Source organism: Anabrus simplex, chromosome 1, assembly GCF_040414725.1.
Source record: "Anabrus simplex isolate iqAnaSimp1 chromosome 1, ASM4041472v1, whole genome shotgun sequence".
Classification (NCBI taxonomy): domain Eukaryota; kingdom Metazoa; phylum Arthropoda; class Insecta; order Orthoptera; family Tettigoniidae; genus Anabrus; species Anabrus simplex.
The window spans coordinates 625,641,474-625,665,047 of NC_090265.1; the positions used below are offsets into that span (position 1 = coordinate 625,641,474).

Genomic DNA, 23,574 nt, shown 5'->3' on the forward strand with positions numbered 1-23,574 from the left:
TGAATCATATCATCACAGTATGTATATATATGAAGCATTTTTCTAATAGATATAATTTTGTGGTTAAATTATTGGCTGAGAGTTTTGGACAAGGTGTTAAAAATGAACTTGCCAAAGAATAACACAATCCTCTGAAATATAAATAGGTACCAAAACAAGGGGCAGAAGGCTAGCACTCAAAGTTGCAGAAGATCTAATATTCCATCATGCCTCTAAAAGGAAATTTATACATTAAATCTATATATATAAAATAAGAGTTTTTGTCTGTACATTGCTCAGAATTTGAAAAGGATGGTAATTCTGTATCACCCGTGTCCATAGTAACAAGGAAATGCGCTTTTTCATTTTCCGTAATTTCTGTCTGTCTGTCTGTATGTATGTATGTATGTACACGCATCATGAGAAAACAGATGAAGAAAACTGAATGAAAATCGGTATGTAAAGTCCAGTAGTAAGTCACTATAATCTAGGCTATAAATAATCTTATTCACGCCGAGAGAAATGTAGTTTAGGGGAAGGCCTAAAATTTAATTCTCAAATATTTATGTTATTAGTGGTCCTATCTTAATGAAAATCGGTATGTAAAGTCCGGGAATAAGGCGCTACAATACAGGCTATAAATAATCTTATTCACGCTGAGAGAAATGGTAGTTTAGGGGAAGGTCTAAAATTTAATTCCGTAATATTTATGTTATTAGTCGTCGTATCTTAATAAAAAATCGGTATGCAAAGTCGGGGAATAAGTTGCTATAATGTAGGTCATAAATAATCTTATTCACGCCGAGAGAAATGGTAGTTTAGGGGAAGGCCTAAAATTTAATTCTCAAATATGTATGTTATCAGTGGTCCTATCTTAATGAAAATCGGTATGAAAAGTCGGGGAATAAGTTGCTATAATCTAGGCTATAAATAATTTTATTCACGCTGAGTGAAATGGTAGTTCAAGGAAAGGCCTAAAATTTAATTCTCAAATATTTGTGTTATTAGTGGTCCTATCAACAAATACTACATAACTAAAGTTATATAGTATTACATTTCCGATCAGTTATGTCTTGTACATTTTTACCGTACCGGCTTTGATAACAGAGATATTCACGAATTTTTATTTTTGTTGCTAAGTCCATATCAGCGCCGAGTCACAAGAAAATAGGTAAACAGAATTTAATGACAATCGGTATGCAAAGTCGGGGAATAAGCAACTACAGCCTATGCTATAAATAATTTTGTAAGATGCCCTAATATCACAGAGTTGAAAGAAAACTGAATGGAAGGCCTACAATACAGAAAGCTCATAATACAGTAAAACCTCGTTAATTCGAAGTCGTTGGGACTAAAAAATAGGACTTCGAATTACGTGATTTCGAATTAACTGCCAATTCGCAATTCAGAAGTACCTACTCTTGCCGTGTTACAAAATGTTCTAAGGTCCGTTACTGCATGCAGTTAACCTTGATTCACAGTTTATACCTTTCAAATGCCATGAAAAAAGAACTATTTCCAAAATGTATCCAAGAAGGTGCATTTACAGTATTCAAATAATGCACTTGGATATCTCACTGGCAAACAACCTCACACAACGAAAGAAAGAAAGAAAGAAAGAAAGAAAGAAAGAAAGAAAGAAAGAAGAAGAAGAAGAAAAAACAACACGATTCACGATTCAAAGAGGAGGAGAAATCTATGCTGGCTCCCGTCTGCAAGTGCTTTATTCATTGGATTACTATACTGTGTGCATTTTAGATGCCTTGTATTTACACAGAAAGTACCCGATGCCCTTAAAATCGAACTTTCCTATGACTCTATCCTTGTACGATTTCCCGCCATGGCACTTCTCTCGTACTTCAGAAATGTAAACACTTACCGCATCACAAAGTGTTCTAAGACCCATTAATACATACAACCACCTCGATTCACAGTTTAAACTTTTCAAATGCCATGGAAAGAACTATTTCCGAAATGTGTCCAACAAGGTGCATTTACAATGTTCAAATAATGCACTTGGATAAATCACTGACAAACATAACCTCACGCAATGAAAGAAAAGATCACACAATTCGAAGACGAGGATAAATTATGCTGGTTCCCCTGTGCAAATGCATTAGTTTTTGGATTTCTGTACTGTTTGCATTTTTAGATGCTTTGTACTGGCATGGAAAGTGCCCGATGTCCTTAAAACATTGTGGCTTATCGAACTTTCCTATGACGAGGGGATAAAGTTTCTTGCTTCCGTGCGCATTGCAACGCAATACAGTAACCCCCATCCCCCACCCTTGTATGATTCTCCGGCTGGCACTTTCTCCTTTAAAACCATAAGACCGTTTGGGCTCGCATTAAAATAGAGCAATGCAGTTTCGTCGGCAATGACAATATTGTTCGGTGCCTACAAATTTATTTTATGAACCAAGTTTTATCATCAACTGTCGGCATCGCCAGTGTTCGCGGATTCTGTTTTTCCGCACATTGCCTGTTGCATGATTTTACGGCGTTTCTTGAAAGGTTGAATACAAAAGAATTCCGATTTCATTCAATTTAGCAATCATGAAGCGCACTGTAGACCCACCGAAGTGAGTGTAAGTGCGGAAAGCTATCCCTCCACGTTCCAGAACACGCGTTCTATTATGACGCGAATAAATTTTGAGTTGAAATTACTCTATAACATACTATTGTTTTAAACTGTAAAGGCAGTTTCGAATTAAAAGTCTGAATTTCGGTAATGGGGCCGACATTGTACTTTGAATTACGAATTATCCGTATTTCGAATTAAACAATTTAAATAACATGCAAAACTGTATCTCATGTTTCCGGAAACGAGAGCTTCTTCGAATTAGGCAGGATTTTGAATTAACTGATTTCGAATTATCGAGGTTCTACTGTATTGATCAACAATAACATTACACTGACCATTGCTTGTTGGGACGTGCTTTGTCTCCCTGTTGCCACTCATGTCCGATAGATGGGATTACTGGTGTATACAGAGTTTTTTAATTTGATTTACGTTGCATCGAATTATGGCGACGATGGGATAGGTAAAGGGCTAGGAGCGGAAAGGAAGCAGCCCTGGCCTTAATTACAGTACAGCTCCAGCATTTGCCTGGTGTGAAAGTAGGAGACCACGTAAAACCATCTGCAGGGCTGTCGACAGTGGGGTTCGAACCCACCACTTCCCGGATGCAAGCTAACAGCAGCGTGCCCCTAACCTCACGGCCAACTGGCCTGGTCGTGCCGTGTATAACAGCCTGCCTGAATATTGGCGGGAAGTAGATGAGGAGTTGGACAACTTTCTTCTTTAGCATGCCATTCCCCTGGTTCATAAATTTTATGATAATACTGGTACTAACACGCTGGTTCATCATAGCATTCGAGCTATTTAATCCCTACTCTGAGGCACTGATTGGAATATTTGCATATTTAACGGAATAATGGCAGATAAGTGTTCACGGCTGTCTGCGACCTGGTCATTCAATCACTGGAACATTGGACTTTTAGATGGCACCGTAGTACTGTTTGTTAAAGTGAGAAAATTTGCGTTTTTTCATTTGATCGAGTATTTCGTATGATAACATTACTTTTAATTACTACATTCCTACTGAAGTTTTTGTAATGGCCTAAGTTGACTTCAGTTGGGAAAACCACGAAGATAACTCTTTCTGAGAATCCCGTAGCGAAGCAAGGGTACATCAGCTAGTATTATCAATAAAAGGAAGTATGGAATAGGCATGCAGATGACTACAACATATAATTATTGGAAAAATAAAAATAATCTTGTTGATGGGGACTCGAAACTGTGAACCTCATTTTAAGTAGCCAAGCAAGCACCTTAGCGATTATGCTACGAAAAGTCTTCCCTAACTGTTGGCACATATAACAAGTTATAACTGGTGTTTGAAAATTGAAAAACTAAAATTAGAAAATTAAAGCCCATTCAAAATGATTTTCAAATAGGTTTAGACTTTAAGCTTGTCATACAATCCTTTATCCTGGTCAGTTTGGACATTTTCTTATTCCCCTCTTCTAAATCACATTCTGTCTAGAACTGAATTTTGACTTACACAGCATCCAGTGTCACATTGCATCTTAGCGACCCCTAAAACCATGGATTTGATGCTAATATTGGTTGTTTTTGATTATTTTTACATTTCAACATCTCCCCTATTTTTTTCCAGATTTAAGTTGAGAACTATGTTGGACCATACACACATCCATAATCTCTGTCATTTTTTGACATTTTCTCCTCATCCTCATGCCAGGGATGGCAAATCTTTTCCAACTAGTGTGCCATGCCAAATCTGGATTATTATTCTCAACTGTCTACTGTGCCACACTTGTTATTTTCGTTTTAATGGCTACAACCCCCGCCCCCGCACCACCACAGCCGCCGCCACCATCACCACCACCACCACCACCACCACCACCACCACCACCACCTTCTATCCCTAATTTCAAATTATGTTTCATAATATGTTATTACATACATATATTGTAAAATAATACATTTGATTGCATGCTTCGTGATCGTATTTTGCTAATACTTCAAAAATACTTAGTAGCTATGTCATTTATGTTATGTTCATAAATTGCTGTCTTCAATAAATCACACGAGAAGCACTTAGATCTGAACCAAGACGGTTTCCAACTGTTGACTTCACAACTTTCATTGTAGAAAAAAAGCTAGCTGCAGGCGTATGATGACCCAAACAAAGTAAAGTAAGTAGCGCTATAGCAAGTTTCTTCATGGCCGAAAACTTTTGTGGGAGGTTGTTCCACTGTTCAAGTATTAAGTTCTCCGGCTTCTGGAGAGAGTATCCATCATCAACAGCACACTCGATTTTCACCAATGCTTCATCAAGTTGTAAGAACTTTTTCACCCATGTACTGCTTTCCTAAAATTCAGTCAACTCAATTTCGAAACTGTCAATATCTAACCACTCAAAAAACCGACTCATTTGTGCAATTTAAGATTTTGAAATAAAGTGCGATAGTTTCTCCAAATCTCAAAATTGGGATAATCACTTTGCAACTATTTGTCTTACAAAATACAAAACAATAAACAGTTACTCACTAAGAATAATTACGCAATGTTGGCAACTACACAGAAGCCAAACTTCACTAATTCACTGATGTAGGTGAGCGAATGGTTCATCAGCCTAATCTGACACGTATATCACTTGACTTCCGGACCTATCAGTGTTGCAGTGTTGCCATAATACACGTACGAATGGAACTAGAATTTAGATTTTCGGTATATATTTCTTAAACCTGAAACACTATGACTATACGATGCACGAGATATGTATAGTCTATAGTACAAAACGTACATAAACATTTTAATATGTGCATGTGGTGTGCCACCGAAATCGTATTCACGTGTCGCCTAGTGACACGCCAGGCATAGGTTCGCCATCCCTGCCCTATGCCAATGGGGGCTGAACTTTGATTTAAATGGCATTCAGAGGATCGGTGTTCATCTCAGCGACCCCAGAAACTATGGATTTGACACACTGTTCCCAGCTATAACATTTCTTGCAATTCATGCCAAATTGGGTTTAAAGTGTCATAATCAGAAAGTTGAACTATACTAAAGATAAATAAATTTTACCCTAGAGAAACCATAAGACTGAAGAGAGAATAGAATAGCTTACCAGGACTAAGTGGCCTTGATGAACTAGGAGATGGGTTATAAGGAACTGGACTAGAAACAGTCCTGGACCTGACATTTCCGCCTGACATGGCTATCTCATTGTAGTGACGCTCTTCCTCCATTTCCAAACTGCAAAAGAGTACAGAATGTAAGTATAAGATACTCAACAATACAGGTTCCTCACATATATCATGAAGATCACAGACATATTTTTCTATTTATGCTCTATAATTTTAATATATCATTCCTGAACCAAAAATTATAGTCCCTTATACTTGAAACTCTTAGACAATAATATCACCAGAAGATATCTGCATGGAAAAAAATGCAGCAGGGTTGTCTTTCCACATAAAATGGGTGTCTCATCCTGGAAAGCAAAATTCTACAGTTGCCAATACATTCTTTGTAATTGCTCTGAAGGCGATCGTGGTTGCAGGATCAAAACACATCAATAGATTATAAACATTATATGACATAATATCCCCGAATAAAGTATTATGTCATTATCGTACATGATACCTGGGTCACAGTTAAATAAAGTATGTTCCAGCATTGCAATAAGAAACTTTCCTACTCCTTATGGTATAAAGCAGAATCTCCTTACTATAGAAACAGTCCCAATTTCAGATTTGAGGAAACGTTAAGAAAACAAAATTTTACTATCTGGATACAATTCTTCTATAGAATTTGGACATTAATAGAGACAAGGTGACTGGTAACTGCCACAAGAAAAGAAAACATATCAGCAAAGAGTGAAGTAAATTACATACTCTGGAAATGATCTGAAGTCCTCAATCAAAAAACAATGCAAATTTTTTGTCCTATTGTACCTTAACCAGGCACTTCCTAATGCGAAGGGGGAAATGCAGATCCCTAAGTTTCCAGCCGAATAACATACATCATTTCACACAGTGAGAATAATTATCTAGGATGAGGTGATATATCTCAATGGTCTGAATCAGTACCATACTATCATTTTCAAATAGATCTTGAAAGACCTTTAAAACTGTTCATTTCTCAACCGGAAACCTAAGTTTAATTTCACAGACTGCACATATTATACATGTATTTGAGCTCTTTACGCTTTCTCAATCATAAAATTACACATATTTAGCGCCACCGTGGCATTGGGCTGATCAGTTGGATTGCCACACCTCTTCAAGATGTTAGCCAGTGTTCCCTGCCTCATTTGAAGCATATGCAATGATAATACACTAGGAGAGATATGTACTTCTACATGAATGAACATCTGCCTTTGGTTTTATACAAGAGGAGGTACATACCTCCTCTCTGGGTACTGTTACTGCATGTGTTTCAAATGAGGCTTGCAGTGGTGTACCTACAGTGCACTAGCCAGCGACATCTAGGAGAAGTGTAGCAATCCACTTGATAAGAACTATGAGACACTGAGGAGAAATGTATACAACTTTACGACTGAAAAAGACTAAAAGGCTTGAACTTTTATATAGTATTTCCATTTGTCATCATGAATGATCACATGGATTTGCGACCCAATAAATATACCTTCTTTTAACTTACTAGTTTAGGACATTTTTTTCTCAAGTATCCGAAACCCTCACTGTGTTTATCCAAAGCCTTAACAGCATTTTTCATCAGCTCTAACTTTATATGCAACAGTGGTCTTTCTTTCTCAAGTAGAGGGTGATTCTTAACACTCTTCTCTTCAGGAATTGAGTTTTTTTTAAAATTATTATTATATATGGCCCAATCCACAATGTCGTTAAGTTTTTCTTTTGCCCGGCTGTCCTATTCGCAAAGAAAGCAACAAAATGTGGTAAACCCAGACTGCTTGCCTAACAGTATACCAATCATTTTTACGTCTCCGCATATCTGCCAACCATATTTTTCATAACTTATCACTTTTAAGTATCCATATTTTGATATGTTTCCTTTATGTTGAAAGAATAGGCAAGAGGTACTGATGGGTATGTATTCCCATTATGCAACAATGCTACTTTTAAACCATTCTTAGGTGAATCTAAAAATAGTCTCCATTTTTTTTTTGCTAGGGGCTTTACGTCGCACCGACACAATAGGTGTTAATGCGACGAAAGGCCTAGGAGTTGGAAGGAAGCGGCCGTGGCCTTAATTAAGGTACAGCCCCAGCATTTGCCTAGTGTGAAAATGGGAAACCACGGAAAACCATCTTCAGGGCTGCCGACAGTGGGATTCGAAAATAGTTTCCATTCACTTGGGTTGTGACTCCTTCCAAGTTCTTGCAGAAGGCCTTCTACATAATTAAAATAAATAAATAAATTAGCCGTGTGAATCCCCTAAGGGCTATGGCCTCCTGCAATGCAGGGACGGTGCTCAGTTTAGCTCATCAGGTGAGCAGGTCACAGTAAGTTAACTCATTACTAAGAGGGAAAAAAAAATGTGTCGGTGATTGTTGGCATTTCCGATATGACACCTTAACACCATCTTCTCTCGGAGAAGAGAACTTAATAATTCTACTTGAACTTTAGAAAAGTTGAGGTCTCTGACTAGATCATTTAGTTCGGACTGGGAAATAAATTGAGGTATATTTGGATCAGGAAAATTTGATCTATTTGAATATGAGGTTCCAGGTTCGTCATTTGAAGAACCACTGCTTGGTTCTGTTTCATCCACTGTCCATTCTTTAGGAAACTTAGGAATCGGTGTAACATCATAACTCATAGGTTTCTTGGTTGAAGGAACATCAGGATAAAATATAGAATGTTTAGATTTAGAACTACATCCCACTATGTTTCTTAAAACAGAAGTAACAACCCGTAGTATGATCTTTCTGTTCTGCCCATATTACAGGGTTTCCGAAGGGCATTGATTTAAGAGTGCCATTAAGCCAATCACATAAAATTTGCGTACAATTACAACATATTTTACCTGGTACCCAGGTTTTTCCCTCATCTACTTTACTTCCAAAATACAACTCAAATACTTATTTCACTCTGTGACTTCGGAGTAAATTCCCCGCAAACACAACAAAACAAGCTTGAGTTATTCACACATTTGCATGACATGGCAAACTCATTTACTTATAATAATATACTTCTTTATAAAAACAATTATGATGAATGCTGTTATTATCAAAAATTATTATTGTTATTATCAAGAGTCCTGGAGGGGCGTGCCATTCCAGCTGATGAGTCCAAATGGCACGTCTGGACGAAACTCTGCATAATGCACACGGCCTAACCACCCAAAAGCTGGTTCTATTCCTGTGATTTTAAGATCTGCGGCCGTGAAAGCCTTTTTTGATATTGTATCTCCAATGGGGGAGCATTTTTTAAATGAACAAATCATTTCTCCTTTAGCAGGTTAGCAAACATGATTTGCTAACACGGCAGGGCCACACAGTTTGGTCTGCCACTGCTAAGCAGAGTCCTGGAGGGGCGTGCCATTCCAGCTGATGAGTCCAAATGGCACGTCTGGACGAAACTCTGCATAATGCACACGGCCTAACCACCCAAAAGCTGGTTCTATTCCTGTGATTATAAAATGCTGTTATTGTTTTGGTAAAACACAAGTTAAACTTCACTATACAAAACATTACATTCACAATTTCATAAATATACACAAACATAAAATACAACTACTCGCAAAGTGATCAGAAAGGAAGTTAAGACTTCATTAACCCACACAAGAAATATTTAAACAGAGAAACAAAAAATTACTCTACTGCCAGATGTTTCCTCCACGAAATAAAGTACCAGACATAAAACACACAAGGTTGCTAGAACGTTCTTGTCCATATACCAACCACTAAGCCAGATGCGGAGACCTGAAACCATAAAACTATAAAGGTGAGTGTTCTGCAAACAATTTACATGCTGCAGGAAAACAGATACGATATTCGTTACCAGCACATCGGAATAAAAAAAGATCACTTAGGTTCATTTAAAGGAATATTTCATTGTTTATCAGTGATATTTACCAAAAATTCAAGTTGTAAAAGCATTAGATCCTAATGAAGTAGCATCTATTGATCTGGTTCAGCAAATATTGTCAAGCAAAGAATTTTAAACATGTTACTTTCTAACAGCTCATTTTCATTGTATTCCTAAAGCTATTAAATCAATGGAAGTAGTTGGAATTCCTTTACACCAATCATTTGCAAAATTTGGCAAAACCATATCCCCTTTAAAGACAGTTCCAGGGGATTTTAGGAGAAAGTGAAACAGAGAGTAACAAACATTCTCTCAAAAAAATCCTGGGTATAATTGCAGAAGTTTTAGAAGACAAAGCACCCACAATATCTTCTTAATGTAGAACAATCATTATCTACAGAACAGCTAACAGTATTTGTGAATGCCCCTGTCACTTTGTGCAATGTAGAACAGAGTTTTTCATACCACAAAGCTTTGTTGAGGGACAACAAATTAAGATTAACTATGGAAAGCATTCGTCACTCCCTAGTTGTTAACTGCAAAAAAGAAGAATTCACCAATGATGAGGCTGGCACTTCAAAATCCATGGAGTAACAACTTAAGTAACAGATAATTATTTTATGGAATGAAGCTCATATTGATGATGCATATTTTGCTGCATAGTTAGGTACTCTTTACGGCATAAATGCGTAATTATTTATACAATTTAGACAGTGATGTATATAGTGTGTTCTGGTTAGTTTATTTATTCTATTATGCCATATCGACTTTTCGTTGAGGTTATATGTTATTATATCCCCTAAATATTTAAATTTGTCAACGATTTTGATTTCTGTTCTGTTGTGGTTTTATTTACGAGTCATGGGCTAGTTAACAAGATTTCTGTCTTTTCAAAAGGATATTTTCCGTGCTATTTCCTGTAGTGATATAACTTGTCCTGAACGTTGTTGGACAAGAGTGCAAGTTCATCAGCGAGTTCCCGGCAGTTTAAACTTGCCTTTAGATCTTCCAATTTTGATATTCTTCAGGTTGTCCTTGTACTTTTCTCTCATTATACATTCTAAGGCACAGTTGAACAGCAGTGGTCTCTGCCAATCTCCCTGCCTGAAACCTGTTTGTATGAGAAATGGCGCATAAAATTCCGGTCTGAACTAGACTTTAAACTTTGTGTTGGTTAAGGCAAGTTCTATCAGTATGATTAATTTTGGGTGGAGTCCAAAATTTCTTAAGATTTTAACATTGAAAGTCTATGGATACTGTCATATGAGTACTTAAAAGTATAAAAAGGTTACTGCAAGAGGCTTGTTTTGTTTCCTGTAATATGCCGTGACTAATTTTGAATTTATTATTTGTTCTGTGCAGCTTTTCCAATCTGTTTTGAGCAGCTTCTTCCAAGGTCTAAAGCCACCCTGGTATTCAGGTGGTGGTGGTGGTGGTGATTATTGTTTTAAGAGGAAGTACAACTGGGCAACCACCCTCTATATAACACTAATCAGAGAGAAAAAATGGAAGGAGTCTGACACTTCAAAAAATGAAGGTATCGGCCAAAGGAAGAGAAGGGCCATGAAGGGCGTGAAAATGAAAGACTCTCTAGGCCTCCATACGTAATACCGTCGGGGTTGGAAAAGAACAAGAGTTGACCAAGAGAGGTCGGATAGGATAGATGAACGTGAGGAGCCTGGCACAATGCAATGCCAATAAACTCGGCTACGGGCCCTGTGGTCACCCACCCACGCTCAAAAGTTCAGAGCCACTGGGGACCCTTTTAGTCGCCTCTTACGACAGGCAGGGATACCCACAGGGGGTTCCCTGGTATTCACCTAATTCTCACTCCAGTTCTTTAATCCTACCATACAGGATTCTGGAGATGATCTTGTATGTGCAGTCCAAGAGATGTATAGCCCTGTAGTTATCTGGATCATCCTATCATCATTCATTCATTCACTCACTCACCCATTTCAGCGAACTTTGGACATCATCATTTCAACCATCTCCTTCTTTGGGCTTTGGCATTTGCCCACTATTTCTGCATTTGTTCTCAGTGATGTTCCTTTCTCTCCTGTGTTCCGTTTTTTGCTTTGACATTTCCTGGAACCCATTATTATTATTATTATTATTATTATTGGATTCTATAATACAACCCAGCATTTTCAAACTTTCTTTTTTTTTTTTTCAGCAAGAGGTGTGATAGGTGATTGTAACTGACTTTGGGTCGCTGAACACGAATCCGTTGTCTGTTTCTACGTATTCCACCACATTTTCTCGCAATAGGTATATAGACAGACCTGAATGTTGCATATAAAAAGTGCTGAAACATGTTGATAATTTTGGAAATATTTATTATTTTTTGTATTATTATATATATTTTGAAATAGCTGAATATTGTCTTGAATTATTATATACAACAAATAATTATTGAGTATAAAATTACAATGAAATATTTAGCATTTATTGTAATATAATACTGATTTACACATAAACAACTCTAAGGCAATGAAAGCAATTTATTTTGACAAACGTGATTTAAATGTGAACAAAATAAACTTTAACAGTCCTAGATGTCCCTTTGGAGTGAACGCTTGGGTGTTCAGCGTCTGACTGCATCAAGTTTGTCTTCTCTTTTCAAACACCAACAGTAGTCACCAATCATTGATTCATCCCACCTCCCCTGGTATCTTCCTTCTGCCTCCTTAATGTCCTGGTGGAACCTCTCTCCCATCTCTTCAAAAACAGCCCCAACATTTTCCGGAAAGTAATCGAGATGAGAATGAAGGAAGTGCAGTTTCAGACACATTCTACACCCCAAATCTTTCATATCATCCAACACTGTTTTCATTATTGTTTCATAATGTTCATCACTTACATTTCCTAGGAACTTCGTTATGACGTCTTGACGTCTCTTACTGAATTCTATGCAGCAAATTCCACGGCATTCGTCTGTTCAAAAGTTTCTGTCTTTCAGAAGCTTTCTAATTTGCGGTCCATTAAAAATGCCTTCCTTGACTTTTGCATCAGATAAATGTGGAAATTTGCTTGCAATGTACTTTTGTCCAAGGCCTTAACGAACTGCTTCATGATTCCCAGTTTGATGTGTAGCGGTGGCAAAATAATTTTTTGTGGGTCAACTAAAGCAGCATTTGTGCTTGCTTGTTGTTTTGAGGGGCCTAACATTTTTCACACCACGTGTCAAAACTTGCCTCTTGGGCCAGGAAGGTGTAGACCAGAGTTTGTCCCTAGCTCTGTTGTCCCATTCACATAAATAACAAAGGAATTTAGTGTAACCTGCTTGTTGTCCTAATCGAATACCACACACCTTCAAGTCACTACACACATCCCACCGGTGTTCATGATATTTGATTTTATCTAAAACAGTTTGCATTGTTATATAATTTTCTTTTAGTAAAACTGAATGTGCCACAGGAATCAAAGCTAGAATGTTTCTGTTATGAAGTAGTACAGCATTTAAACAAACCACAGTCACTCTAATTCAACAGCTGATCCGCTATTATCAGAAAGCAGCACCGTGCTGCAATGACATTTTCAGACAGTACATGGCAAATAACACGAAAACTATATGTGATACAATAGAACCAATGACATTTCTGAAATCAGGAGACCTTATTTAGTTAAAATCACGTATCAGATGCTTTGTCGCAAAAATCGTGCTGGGTAGTGTAATCATCTAACATTAATAAAAACAACTTCCCAGGTTAAGTTCAGGGGAGGGGTGTCAAAGGCTTTTACAATAAAAACTGGCCTCACACAAGGCTCGTGATTACATCATGAAACTTTGGCAAAAGAAAAACCCATCTACAATCAAAACTGGAGCAAAACCCTCAATAAGAACAAACCGCCTGAGATGCGGAGGCAATTCAGCTCTCTTAGCTGTTGACTTGGAGGAATTTTGCACCCAGTTTACCAGTCTCAAAAAATTGCCCTAAAAAATAGGATTACAAATATCCTTTGAGAAAACTGAGATCATACCCATGAAACCCCTGAGCAAAAATAACCTTCATAAATTATCAAAAATTAACGTAGTGCTACAATTTAAATATCATGGAGAAAGCTTAACACACAACTTAAACGAGAAAGAAATGTGGATAAATATAACAAACAAAATTTAAAAAGCCCAATTTCTAACCTGGTCAACGTGTAATAAGGAATGCCTGTCAATAGACACTCCAACACTACACAATCGTAACTCTCCCAAAAGTCACGCTTGTGAAACGCTGTTCAAAATTAAAAATAAAGGAAGAATGGATCAGGTCCTCAAAACTGAAACAATAATCATCAGAACTTGCATAAATAAAAAATACAGGTTGAAGGAATCTGGAGAATTCTTCACAATGAAACTGTCTATTGGGAGATTGATCCAAGCACCAGAAGAATGAAGAAGAAAACAATCGTGTATTCTTTCACATCTTGTGATTGCCAGAAAAAAAGGATTTTACGACAACTAGTGATGAGAAATCTGGGAAAGAAGACAGAAGAACAATGAATCCACGAAATTCAGCAAGATCTCAAGGAAAATTGGACTAGAGATAGCAGTTGCAGAGCACAAAAAACAAACAAAAAAGAAACCACTCCCTTCTTAAGACACAAATTTTAAGCAGAAATGAGGGCTATAGCGATTTCAGATGAACAAGGAAAATTGCAATCAGAACGAATGACAAAGAACTGGGCAGATCACAAGAACCAAACAACACAACCTTCAAAGAGAAAGTGAATGTGGAACAACTCAACTGGTCATTAATGATGATGATGAGAATAATACTACTTAATAATAATAATAATAATAATAATAATAATAATAATAATAATAATAGTAGTAATAGTAATACCATACTCACTCACTCCGTAGACTTCTGAGGGACGTGAAACTCTTGTACCGATTTCACAATCCTCTTCCATCCTTTTTGATCTTGAGCCCGCTTTTCCCAGTTATCAATTTGGAGGGTCCGGCATATCTTGTTGATCTCCTTCTTCCAGGTGCTTCAGGGACTTCCTGAAGGTCTTTTCCCATAAAGAGATCCCTTGTGATCTGGTGCTCTGTTATCCTGCATCCTCAGTACATGTTCAGCTCAGCGCAGTCTGTTGGATTCTATCACACCCATTATGTGTTGTTCAGAGAGGGTGTAAATCTCATAATTAGATCTTTTCTGCCAGCTTTGGGAGACAGAATCGAACCATGGGCCAAATATTTTTCTATAAACTTTACTCTCAAAGACTTGCAACTGCTACTGCTCTTTCTTAGTTATACACCATGTCTCGGAACCATACAGAAGTACTGGTCGAATGAATTATTTTTGCATTCCTTGTTAAAACTTAAAAGCCTAATATAGGGCTCATAGACTAAAATGCATTATTTCCATTCTTAATTCTAGCTTGGTGTTCCTGTTGCCTTCAGTTTTGCTCATCGATGATGATGATGATGATGATGATGATGATGATGATGATGATGATGATGATAATAATAATAATAATAATAATAATAATAATTACTACTACTTTACTAATAATAAGAACAACTTGAAATTTTACACGACTACTAAAATTGTGATCATAGCCACATGACGTCGTTTTATGTCAAATCCGAACTGAAGGGATGTGACTTTTCATTTCAAAAATCTCACATACATTGGCTAGTAACTGCACTATGGCCACCTTGGTGTAAAGTCAGTGGCTATGCCACTCAGCCATCATGCCCTAACAAACAACAGAAGAAAAAATTCTGTGCCAAAGGAATATTTCCGGAAAGATGCAGAGTAGGGAGTACCTGCGAAACAAATGGGTCATTATAAGAAAAAGGGAATGTGACAACCTGAAAAAGATGTATGAAAGAGAGAAGACACGAATGTTAAAAAATTATGAACATATTAAACGTGATAATGCATAATTGGTATATTACTCCCCTTTTTGGATGAAGCAACATCAGGTCCGTATTTATAGGAAGAAAATGTCATGGTAGAATATTTTTGATGTACTGTATACTATAGGAAAGAAACTGTGACACTTGCAATTATCTGTGCACATTAATGAACATGCTTAATAAAATGCAATGCTGTGTATTGGCAAAGTATCATGTCTTACTAATGAGTTGAGTGATCTGCATAACTTAAAATGACTAGATGCAGTCCTAAATACTGATCCAACCAAGAGGCAATATGGTGAATAAATTACAAAGTAATATTGTAAGCTTGAGACAAAAGCACAACACATCATATATATGCACACCTCATTCTCATCTTCTCACCCCTCATTTCAAATTTACAACAAATTTCAAGAGGAAATATAGCATATAAAACAATAAAACATGCAAATACATCCCATAACAGGGATTTTTCAAAAGACCAGTAGCAACTTTCATGCTTGAACACTGTCTTACAGGTAAAAACATTCTACATTAAACTACTGGCAAAATTCCAACATAAGCTGAAGTGGCTCCCAACAACCCCAGTAAAAATCTTATTTTTTAAACATTTAAGGAGTGTGTGGTGGAAAAAAAAATTAAATGAAGAGGAAGTAAAAGATGTTTGAAAGTAGCATGGAATTTTGAAGGCAAAATATGTATCAAAGAAAGCTCTTCACTTACTGCTGTTCTTGATCTTCTGGACTACACCTTCCATCCATCAAGCTTCCCATTCCACTCCTACCATCCTCTAGCAGAGAGATCGTATCTGTGAGAGGGATCCATCTGAGCAGAGACAGAAAGTAGGAAGGGGAATCTAGTGTAGCAACAGGACTCAAAACATCAGAAGAGGAGCAATCTGACAGGTGACACATACAGTGCTTTACAAAACAGATTGTATAAACATATTAGTAAGAACAAGCCTGGTATCATAAGAACTGCCAATTACGAGGTTGTCAGTCATTTTGAGTACCTGCAATCTGTTGTCACTAATACTGGAAATAGGCACAGCATGACTGCAAGGGATTCAAAAACAAAACTTATTCACATTTGGAAGATTTCCTCCACTAACAAGATGAAACTCTTCCTCCTGCAAACTCTGATCTTCCCTATTGTGGCCTACGCAGTTGAAACTTGGACAATGAAGATGACTGATCACCAGGGAACTGACACTGTAGAAATGTGGTGCTATAGGAGATTATTCTGAACACATTGGATAGGACACCAAACTAATGAATCAAACCTAAAGCAGCTAAGCATCAGAAAAGACTGTCAACCCTTATCAGCCAAAAACAACTCAAGTACTTTGATCATAATACCAGGAGACCACAGTCAATGGAAGGATTCATCATAGAGGATAATGCCAACGGTCCAAGACCCAGAAGATGATGGACGGACCAGATCAAGACACTGACAGGGTTGTGTCTACAACAAGTACGGTAAGTCACTATACCCAAAACAGACTTTCCTGGAGGCAGGCTGTTGATAGGATTGCAGTATAAACTCACTGCACTCTTACGTAGGATTGGATCAAAATGGAAAAACATGTTAGAAAGAAATGTTAGATATATGTATTAAAACCAGAGCAATGCTGTAAGAAAGGATACAGATAAAGATGTCTGCATTTTTCAAATTCCATGTTATGAAAGCAAAGAACAAGTTAACTCTGACTACAAACACATTAACTTTTAATTTTTACATTTATCTCTATTGCTGGTTGTGTTTCCATATTGTTTTTATTATTATTATTATTATTATTATTATTATTATTATTATTTTCTTTGGAAACTTTTAGAACAGCAAATCTGATGATGGTAGCCATCATCATCCACCTTGTCCAGCCCCTGCCAGGTTAGGATGTTTATGGCACTTTTCCATCTTCCTCTATCCAACCACTATTGTTCCTCCTTAACTGTATTCCAACTCAGGTTTCTTCTCATTATACCATTCTTGATTATTTTCAACCATCTTAGTGGGTCTCCCTCCTCCTATCTTTGTCTCCATCATCTACTTCAGCATCCTCTTAACAAACCACCCAAGTTTATCCCTCTCCATTCTGTTGTAAATCTTTTCCACTCCAATTTGTCTCCATCATCTACTTCAGCATCCTCTTAACATGTTCAAACCACCCAAGTTTATCCCTCTCCATTCTGTTGTAAATCTTTTCTACTCCAATTTCCTTCCTGATGTCCTCTTTTCTTACTCTGTCCTTTCTTGTATTTTCTATCATCTTAAGAATTCCATTTCACTGGCCTGGATTTTATTTTCCTATCTTCTTGTCAGAGTCCAGGTCTCGCAGCATATTGGGCAGTAGTACATTTTATATATCACCTCTTTACACTTCAATGGCACTTCCTTCCTTCACACCAGGTTTCTCACACTCTGGTACAAGGCATTTTCCTGTTGAATCCTTTTACTGATCTCCATGTCCAGCTTGCACCCTGCATCACAATTTCAAGGTTATGTCCCTTTATTTTTATAATACCCTTCTCTTCCCTTTCTTTTCTTGTCAACACCATTGTCTTACTCTTTTCCACACTGATTTTTCTTCCGTAATTTTTCAATGATTTCACTCAACATGTCGAGCTTCCCTTTAACTTCGTCTTTGCTCCTCACACCACAATATCAGCAAACAGCATTACCTTCAGCTCCCTGTTCCCATACTTTACCTTTGTCTTCTTCACAATTTCATGCATAACTATTATGAATATCAGTGGTGACAGCACACTTCCTTGCTGTAGTCCAGTTTCATTGCAAAACCACTCTGCCCTCACCAGTGTCTGTACACTGCTGCAATAATTTTTGAACACTGCTTGTAAATATTCTATCATTTGTTTTCCAAATCCTTAATGTTGTATTCTTTTCCATACCTTTGGTCTGGGTACTTTATCATAAGCCTTTTTTCTAAATCAAGGAATGTCAACCCCATATCCCTTCCATATTCCCAATGTTTTTCCATTAACTGCCTCATGTTGAAGATAGGGCCTAGCATTGTTTGAAAGCCATATTGCTCTTCTTGTAATTGTCCTTCCTACTTTTTTTCATTCTCTTCCCTAGTACCCTTTTAAATATTTTTGCTACCTGAGATATGAGTATGATTCCTCGATAATTATATATCTTGTCCCTCTTTTAAATATATACATATTATTACTCCCTTCCTCCAGTCATTTGGCACAGATTTTTCTTTCCACATATATATCTAAATAGTCTATGCGGCCTTTGTAGATCAATGGATCATTTCTGCACATAATTCAACCAATCCTGCTGCCTTTCCCACTTTCATTCATTTGACAGCAGTTTCCACTCTTCCATTGTTATTTCACTCTTTGACACTGTCTCTTCACACTCTTGTTTCTACCATCTCATCTACACCCTTTCCCATATTCAAGAGTTCATCAAAGTAATCCTTCCATCTTTCCTTATCTCCTCTGGTTGTGTTATTATCTCTCCTTTTATTTTCCTTTCACCTGCTTTGTGCAGACTCTCTTTTTTCTCTTCCTTCTTTTAAGTCCATACAGCATCCTTTTACCACTATATACATCATCTCTACAATTCTTGCGAGGAAAAAGTGGGAAGGCTTTACATACTTTCTTGCACTTTCTTTTCATTTCCTGGTACCTTTTCCTACACTCTTCCATTTTTATATATTCCATAACTGCCATGCTTTCTTCTGGTTTTTCACTGCCTCCTTTAAGCTCTCATTTGACCATGGGGTGTCTATCTTTCTTGCTTTCAGCTATTCTGCCACAAGCACACTCTGTACAGCTTACAATAATGACTTCTTGAACATGTCCCATTCTACTTCCACACTCTCCACCTTAGTTCTAGGAATGTGTTGTTTCATTTTATATTTTAAATTTGTCTTTTATTTCCATATCTTTTATTTTCTTCTCTCCTACATCCTTGATTTTAACTATTTTTCCTACTTTCAATTTTGAAAAACTACTCTATGGTCTCCATCAAAGGCTACTTCTGGCAAGGCTGCGACATCTAACAACTGTCTACAAATTGCTCTTTCCACTAAGAAGTAATCAATTAATATATTAAATATTTTGTCCTTCTGTTTCCTCACACATCTTGTAATCTTTCTAATATTCTTTTTCCTGAACCACATATTGCCCCCATTTCACCCATTTCTCCCTCTCCATTCCTCTTTTCATATACAAAAGGTCTAATTACTTCTTCCATTCCTTTTCAATCGCATTCCGCTGTTGCATTAAAGTCTCCAATGACAGTCACTTCCACATCCTTTATTTCTCTCTCCAGTGTCTCCAGGAATTTGTCCACAACTACTTCTTTGCATTCAGGCAGTCTGGGGTGCTAAGCAGGTTTAGTACACATACAGAAGTACACATGGCCTACTGCTTTAGCAATGTTTTTGAAGGTTATGAGCGAATAACAGTGCCAACCATGCAAGGTGAATACTTGGAATCCATGGACCCTCTCTCTGCTTGGGGCCAGATATCACAGTAACTAATACTAGCACTATAACCTGGAAAAAAAAAAAAAAAAAAACCACAACCCCTTGAAAACAATTGGATAAAATAACATCAAATATCATGAAAATTCTTTGATAGTTTTCTTTGTGGTACTTTCTACAGACATTTTCAGGTCAAATGCCAGGTTCTCTCAAGCACTTTTCACAGCAAAACCATTTCCTTTCTATCCCCATTCTTCTTCCTGATGGAGCAGACAGCAGAGTCTTAATGTTTCTTTTGAAATAACCTGAAGATGTGTATTTTACCATTTGTGTTTTCTTCAATATAAGAAGCCAATAGCCTATCTCATTTTAAACCTTTGCTCCATACTTTACCAACCAATTTTTATGCAGCATGCTCTCACAGATACAAACTCTCTGCTCTGCTTTGTGTGAATGAATTACCAAAATTTTTACTACCATATTCTTCATAGAGAAAAATATGTTGACTATTCCCAATTCCAAAAGCCTCAACTAGATGCATTTTAATCTGTGTGATTTATGCTCCTCACATTTGACATACCGGTATCAATAACTATTTGCTTTTTCCACTTATTCAACAGAATTTCTGTAAGTTCCTTTCCTTAACCAATAATATTTTTTTTATTTTACATCCCACTAACTACTGTATTTCCTTGTGTATTAGACCCCCTCGCTTTTCAAGACAAAGGAAAACTGAACTCGATAGCTGCAGTCGCTTAAGTGCGACCAGTATCCAGTATTCGGGAGATAGTAGATTCGAACCCCACTGTCGGCAGCCCTGAAGATGGTTTTCCGTGGTTTCCCATTTTCACACCAGGCAATTGCTGGGGCTGTACCTTAATTAAGGCCACGGCCGCTTCCTTCCCACTCCCAGCCCTTCCCTGTCCCATCGTCGCCATAAGACCTATCTGTGTCGGTGCGACGTAAAGCAACTAGCAAAAGAAAACAAAGAAAATGTAAAAAAATAAAGCCTGCATATAAGACCCCCCCTTGAAGTAATTCGTCATAGAACGATTCTGCTTCAAAGCAGGTACAGGCTGTACCGCAGCTCTGATGACATCACACAAATTTGTGAATGAAAATATGGATCAAAGTAATGTTGTACGTCTGTGTTTCATAATTAAAAATGTCCGCCAGTATCTGTGTTTCGTAGTTAAGAATACCCGCCAGCATAACAGTTAGCACAATTAGAGTTCGATTCTCGGTACTGCCAGAGATTTAAGAATGGCAGGAAGGTTCATGACGTAAAATAGCACATGCGGCTCACCTCCATTGGGAGCATGCCTAAAAAAGAGCTATACCACCTCAGAATGAGGACAGGAGTTTACGTTAATTAAGAAATATTCACGGTTGTTGCTATTAACACAGCAGGTGAGATCATTAACAAAGTAATCGTTTAATATCTTGTAACTACTGGCAAAGTGTAGAGAAAGGTCCACCTATTCATTCTGATCAATAGTATCTATTGTCATCCTTCTAGCGTGAATCGGCGCTTGACCTGAATAGGTGGACCTTTCTCTACCCCTTGAGAGTGATCAATTGTCAATATGGACCATAATGAAATTCATAACTTATCATATCTCGTAACTCAGGAAACTATAGGTAATTTTTGGAGAAATGTTGATTTAAACCATGGCAAAAATAATCCAATCATAACAATTGTTTTACTCATCAACATACCTAACATATAATAATGTTATTGGTTCTATGTCCCAAAAACTACTTTTATGATTCTTGGAGATGCCACAGAAAACATACTATGCGATAATAAAAAAATGGAGACAATGAACATACACAATTAAACATTATGATAATAAAAGGCATTACCTCCACACCATTAGTTATCCATAATTTTTTTTTTTCATCATGGAATTTCTGGCACTATCTGGGCACTTGAAAGCCTACCTACCCTAAACAATGCAGTCTCTCTTCAATCAATCAATCAATCAATCAATCAATCAATCAATCAATCAATCAATCAATACTGATCTGCACTTAGGGCAGTTGCCCAGGTGGCAGATTCCCTATCTGTTGTTTTCCTAGCCTGTTCCTAAATGATTTCAAAGATATTGGAAATTTATTGAACGTCTCCCTTGGTAACTCATTCCAATCCCTAACTCCCCTTCCTATAAATCAATATTTGCCCCAATTTGTCCTCTTGAATTCCAACTTTAACTTCATATTGTGATCTTTCCTACTTTTATAAACGCCACTCAAACTTATTCGTCTACTAATGTCATTCCACGCCATCTCTCCGCTGACAGCTTGGAACATACCACTTAGTCGAGCAGCTCCTCTTCTTTCTCTCAATTCCTCCCAACCCAAACTTTGCAACATTTTTGTAACGCTACTCTTTTGTCGGAAATCACCCATAACAAATCGAGCTGCTTTTCTTTGGATTTTTTCCAGTTCTTGAATCAAGTAATCCTGGTGAGGGTCCCATACACTGGAACCATACTCTAGTTGGGGTCTTACCAGAGACTTATATGCCCTCTCCTTTACATCCTTACTACAACCCCTAAACACCCTCATAACCATGTGCAGAGATCTGTACCCTTTATTTACAATCCCATTAATGTGATTACCCCAATGAAGATCTTTCCTTATATTAACACCTAGATACTTACAATGATCCCCAAAAGGAACTTTCACCCCATCAACGCAGTAATTAAAACTGAGAGTACTCTTCCTATTTGTGAAACTCACAACCTGACTTTTAGCCCCGTTTATCAACATACCATTGCCTGCTGTCCATCTCACAACATTTTCGAGGTCACGCTGCAGTTGCTCACAATCTTGTAACTTATTTATTACTCTATAGAGAATAACATCATCCACAAAAAGCCTTACCTCCGATTCCACTCCTTTACACATATCATTTATATATGTAAGAAAACATAAGGTCCGATAATACTGCCTTGCGGATTTCCCCTCTTAATTATTGAAGGGTCAGATAAAGCTTGACCTACTCTAATTCTCTGAGATCTATTTTCTAGAAATTCAGTCCCTCTTTTGTCTAGTCCAATTGCACTCATTTTTGCCAGTAGTCTCCCATGATCCACCCTATCAAATGCTATAGACAGGTCAATCGCGATACAGTCCATTTGACCTCCAGAATCCAAGATATCTGCTATATCTTGCTGGATTCCTACAAGTTAAGCTTCAGTGGAATAACCTTTCCTAAAACCGAACTGCCTTCTATCGAACCAGTTATTAATTTCACAAACATGTCTAATATAATCAGAAAGAATGGCTTCCCAAAGCTTACATACAATGCACGTCAAACTTACTGGCCTGTAATTTTCAGCTTTATGTCTATCACCCTTTCCTTTATACACAGGGCTTACTATAGCAACTCTCCATTCATCTGGTATAGCTCCTCTGACCAAACAATAATCAAATAAGTACTTCAGATATGGTACTATATCCCAACCCATTGTCTTTAGTATATTCCCAGAAATCTGATCAATTCCAGCCGCTTTTCTAGTTTTCAACTTTTGTATCTTATTGTAAATGTCATTGTTATCATATGCAAATTTTAATACTTCCTTGGCCTTAGTCTCCTCCTCCATCTGGACATTATCCTTGTAACCAACAATCGTTACATACTGCTGACTGAATACTTCTGCCTTTTGAAGATCCTCACATACACACTCTCCTTGTTCATTAATTATTCCTGGAA

At 37.3% G+C, this 23,574-nt stretch overlaps 1 protein-coding gene across 1 annotated transcript in view; it reads right to left on the reverse strand.

Moving 5' to 3' along the window:
- The window catches only part of LOC136871206 (coiled-coil domain-containing protein 6), a 151,207-nt gene that overhangs the window by 46,035 nt on the left and 81,598 nt on the right, over positions 1 to 23,574 (reverse strand). The window contains exon 7 of the mRNA XM_067144965.2: positions 5,637 to 5,764. Coding sequence (XP_067001066.2) covers positions 5,637 to 5,764 — 128 coding nt within the window. The remainder of the gene's footprint in view (positions 1 to 5,636; positions 5,765 to 23,574) is intronic.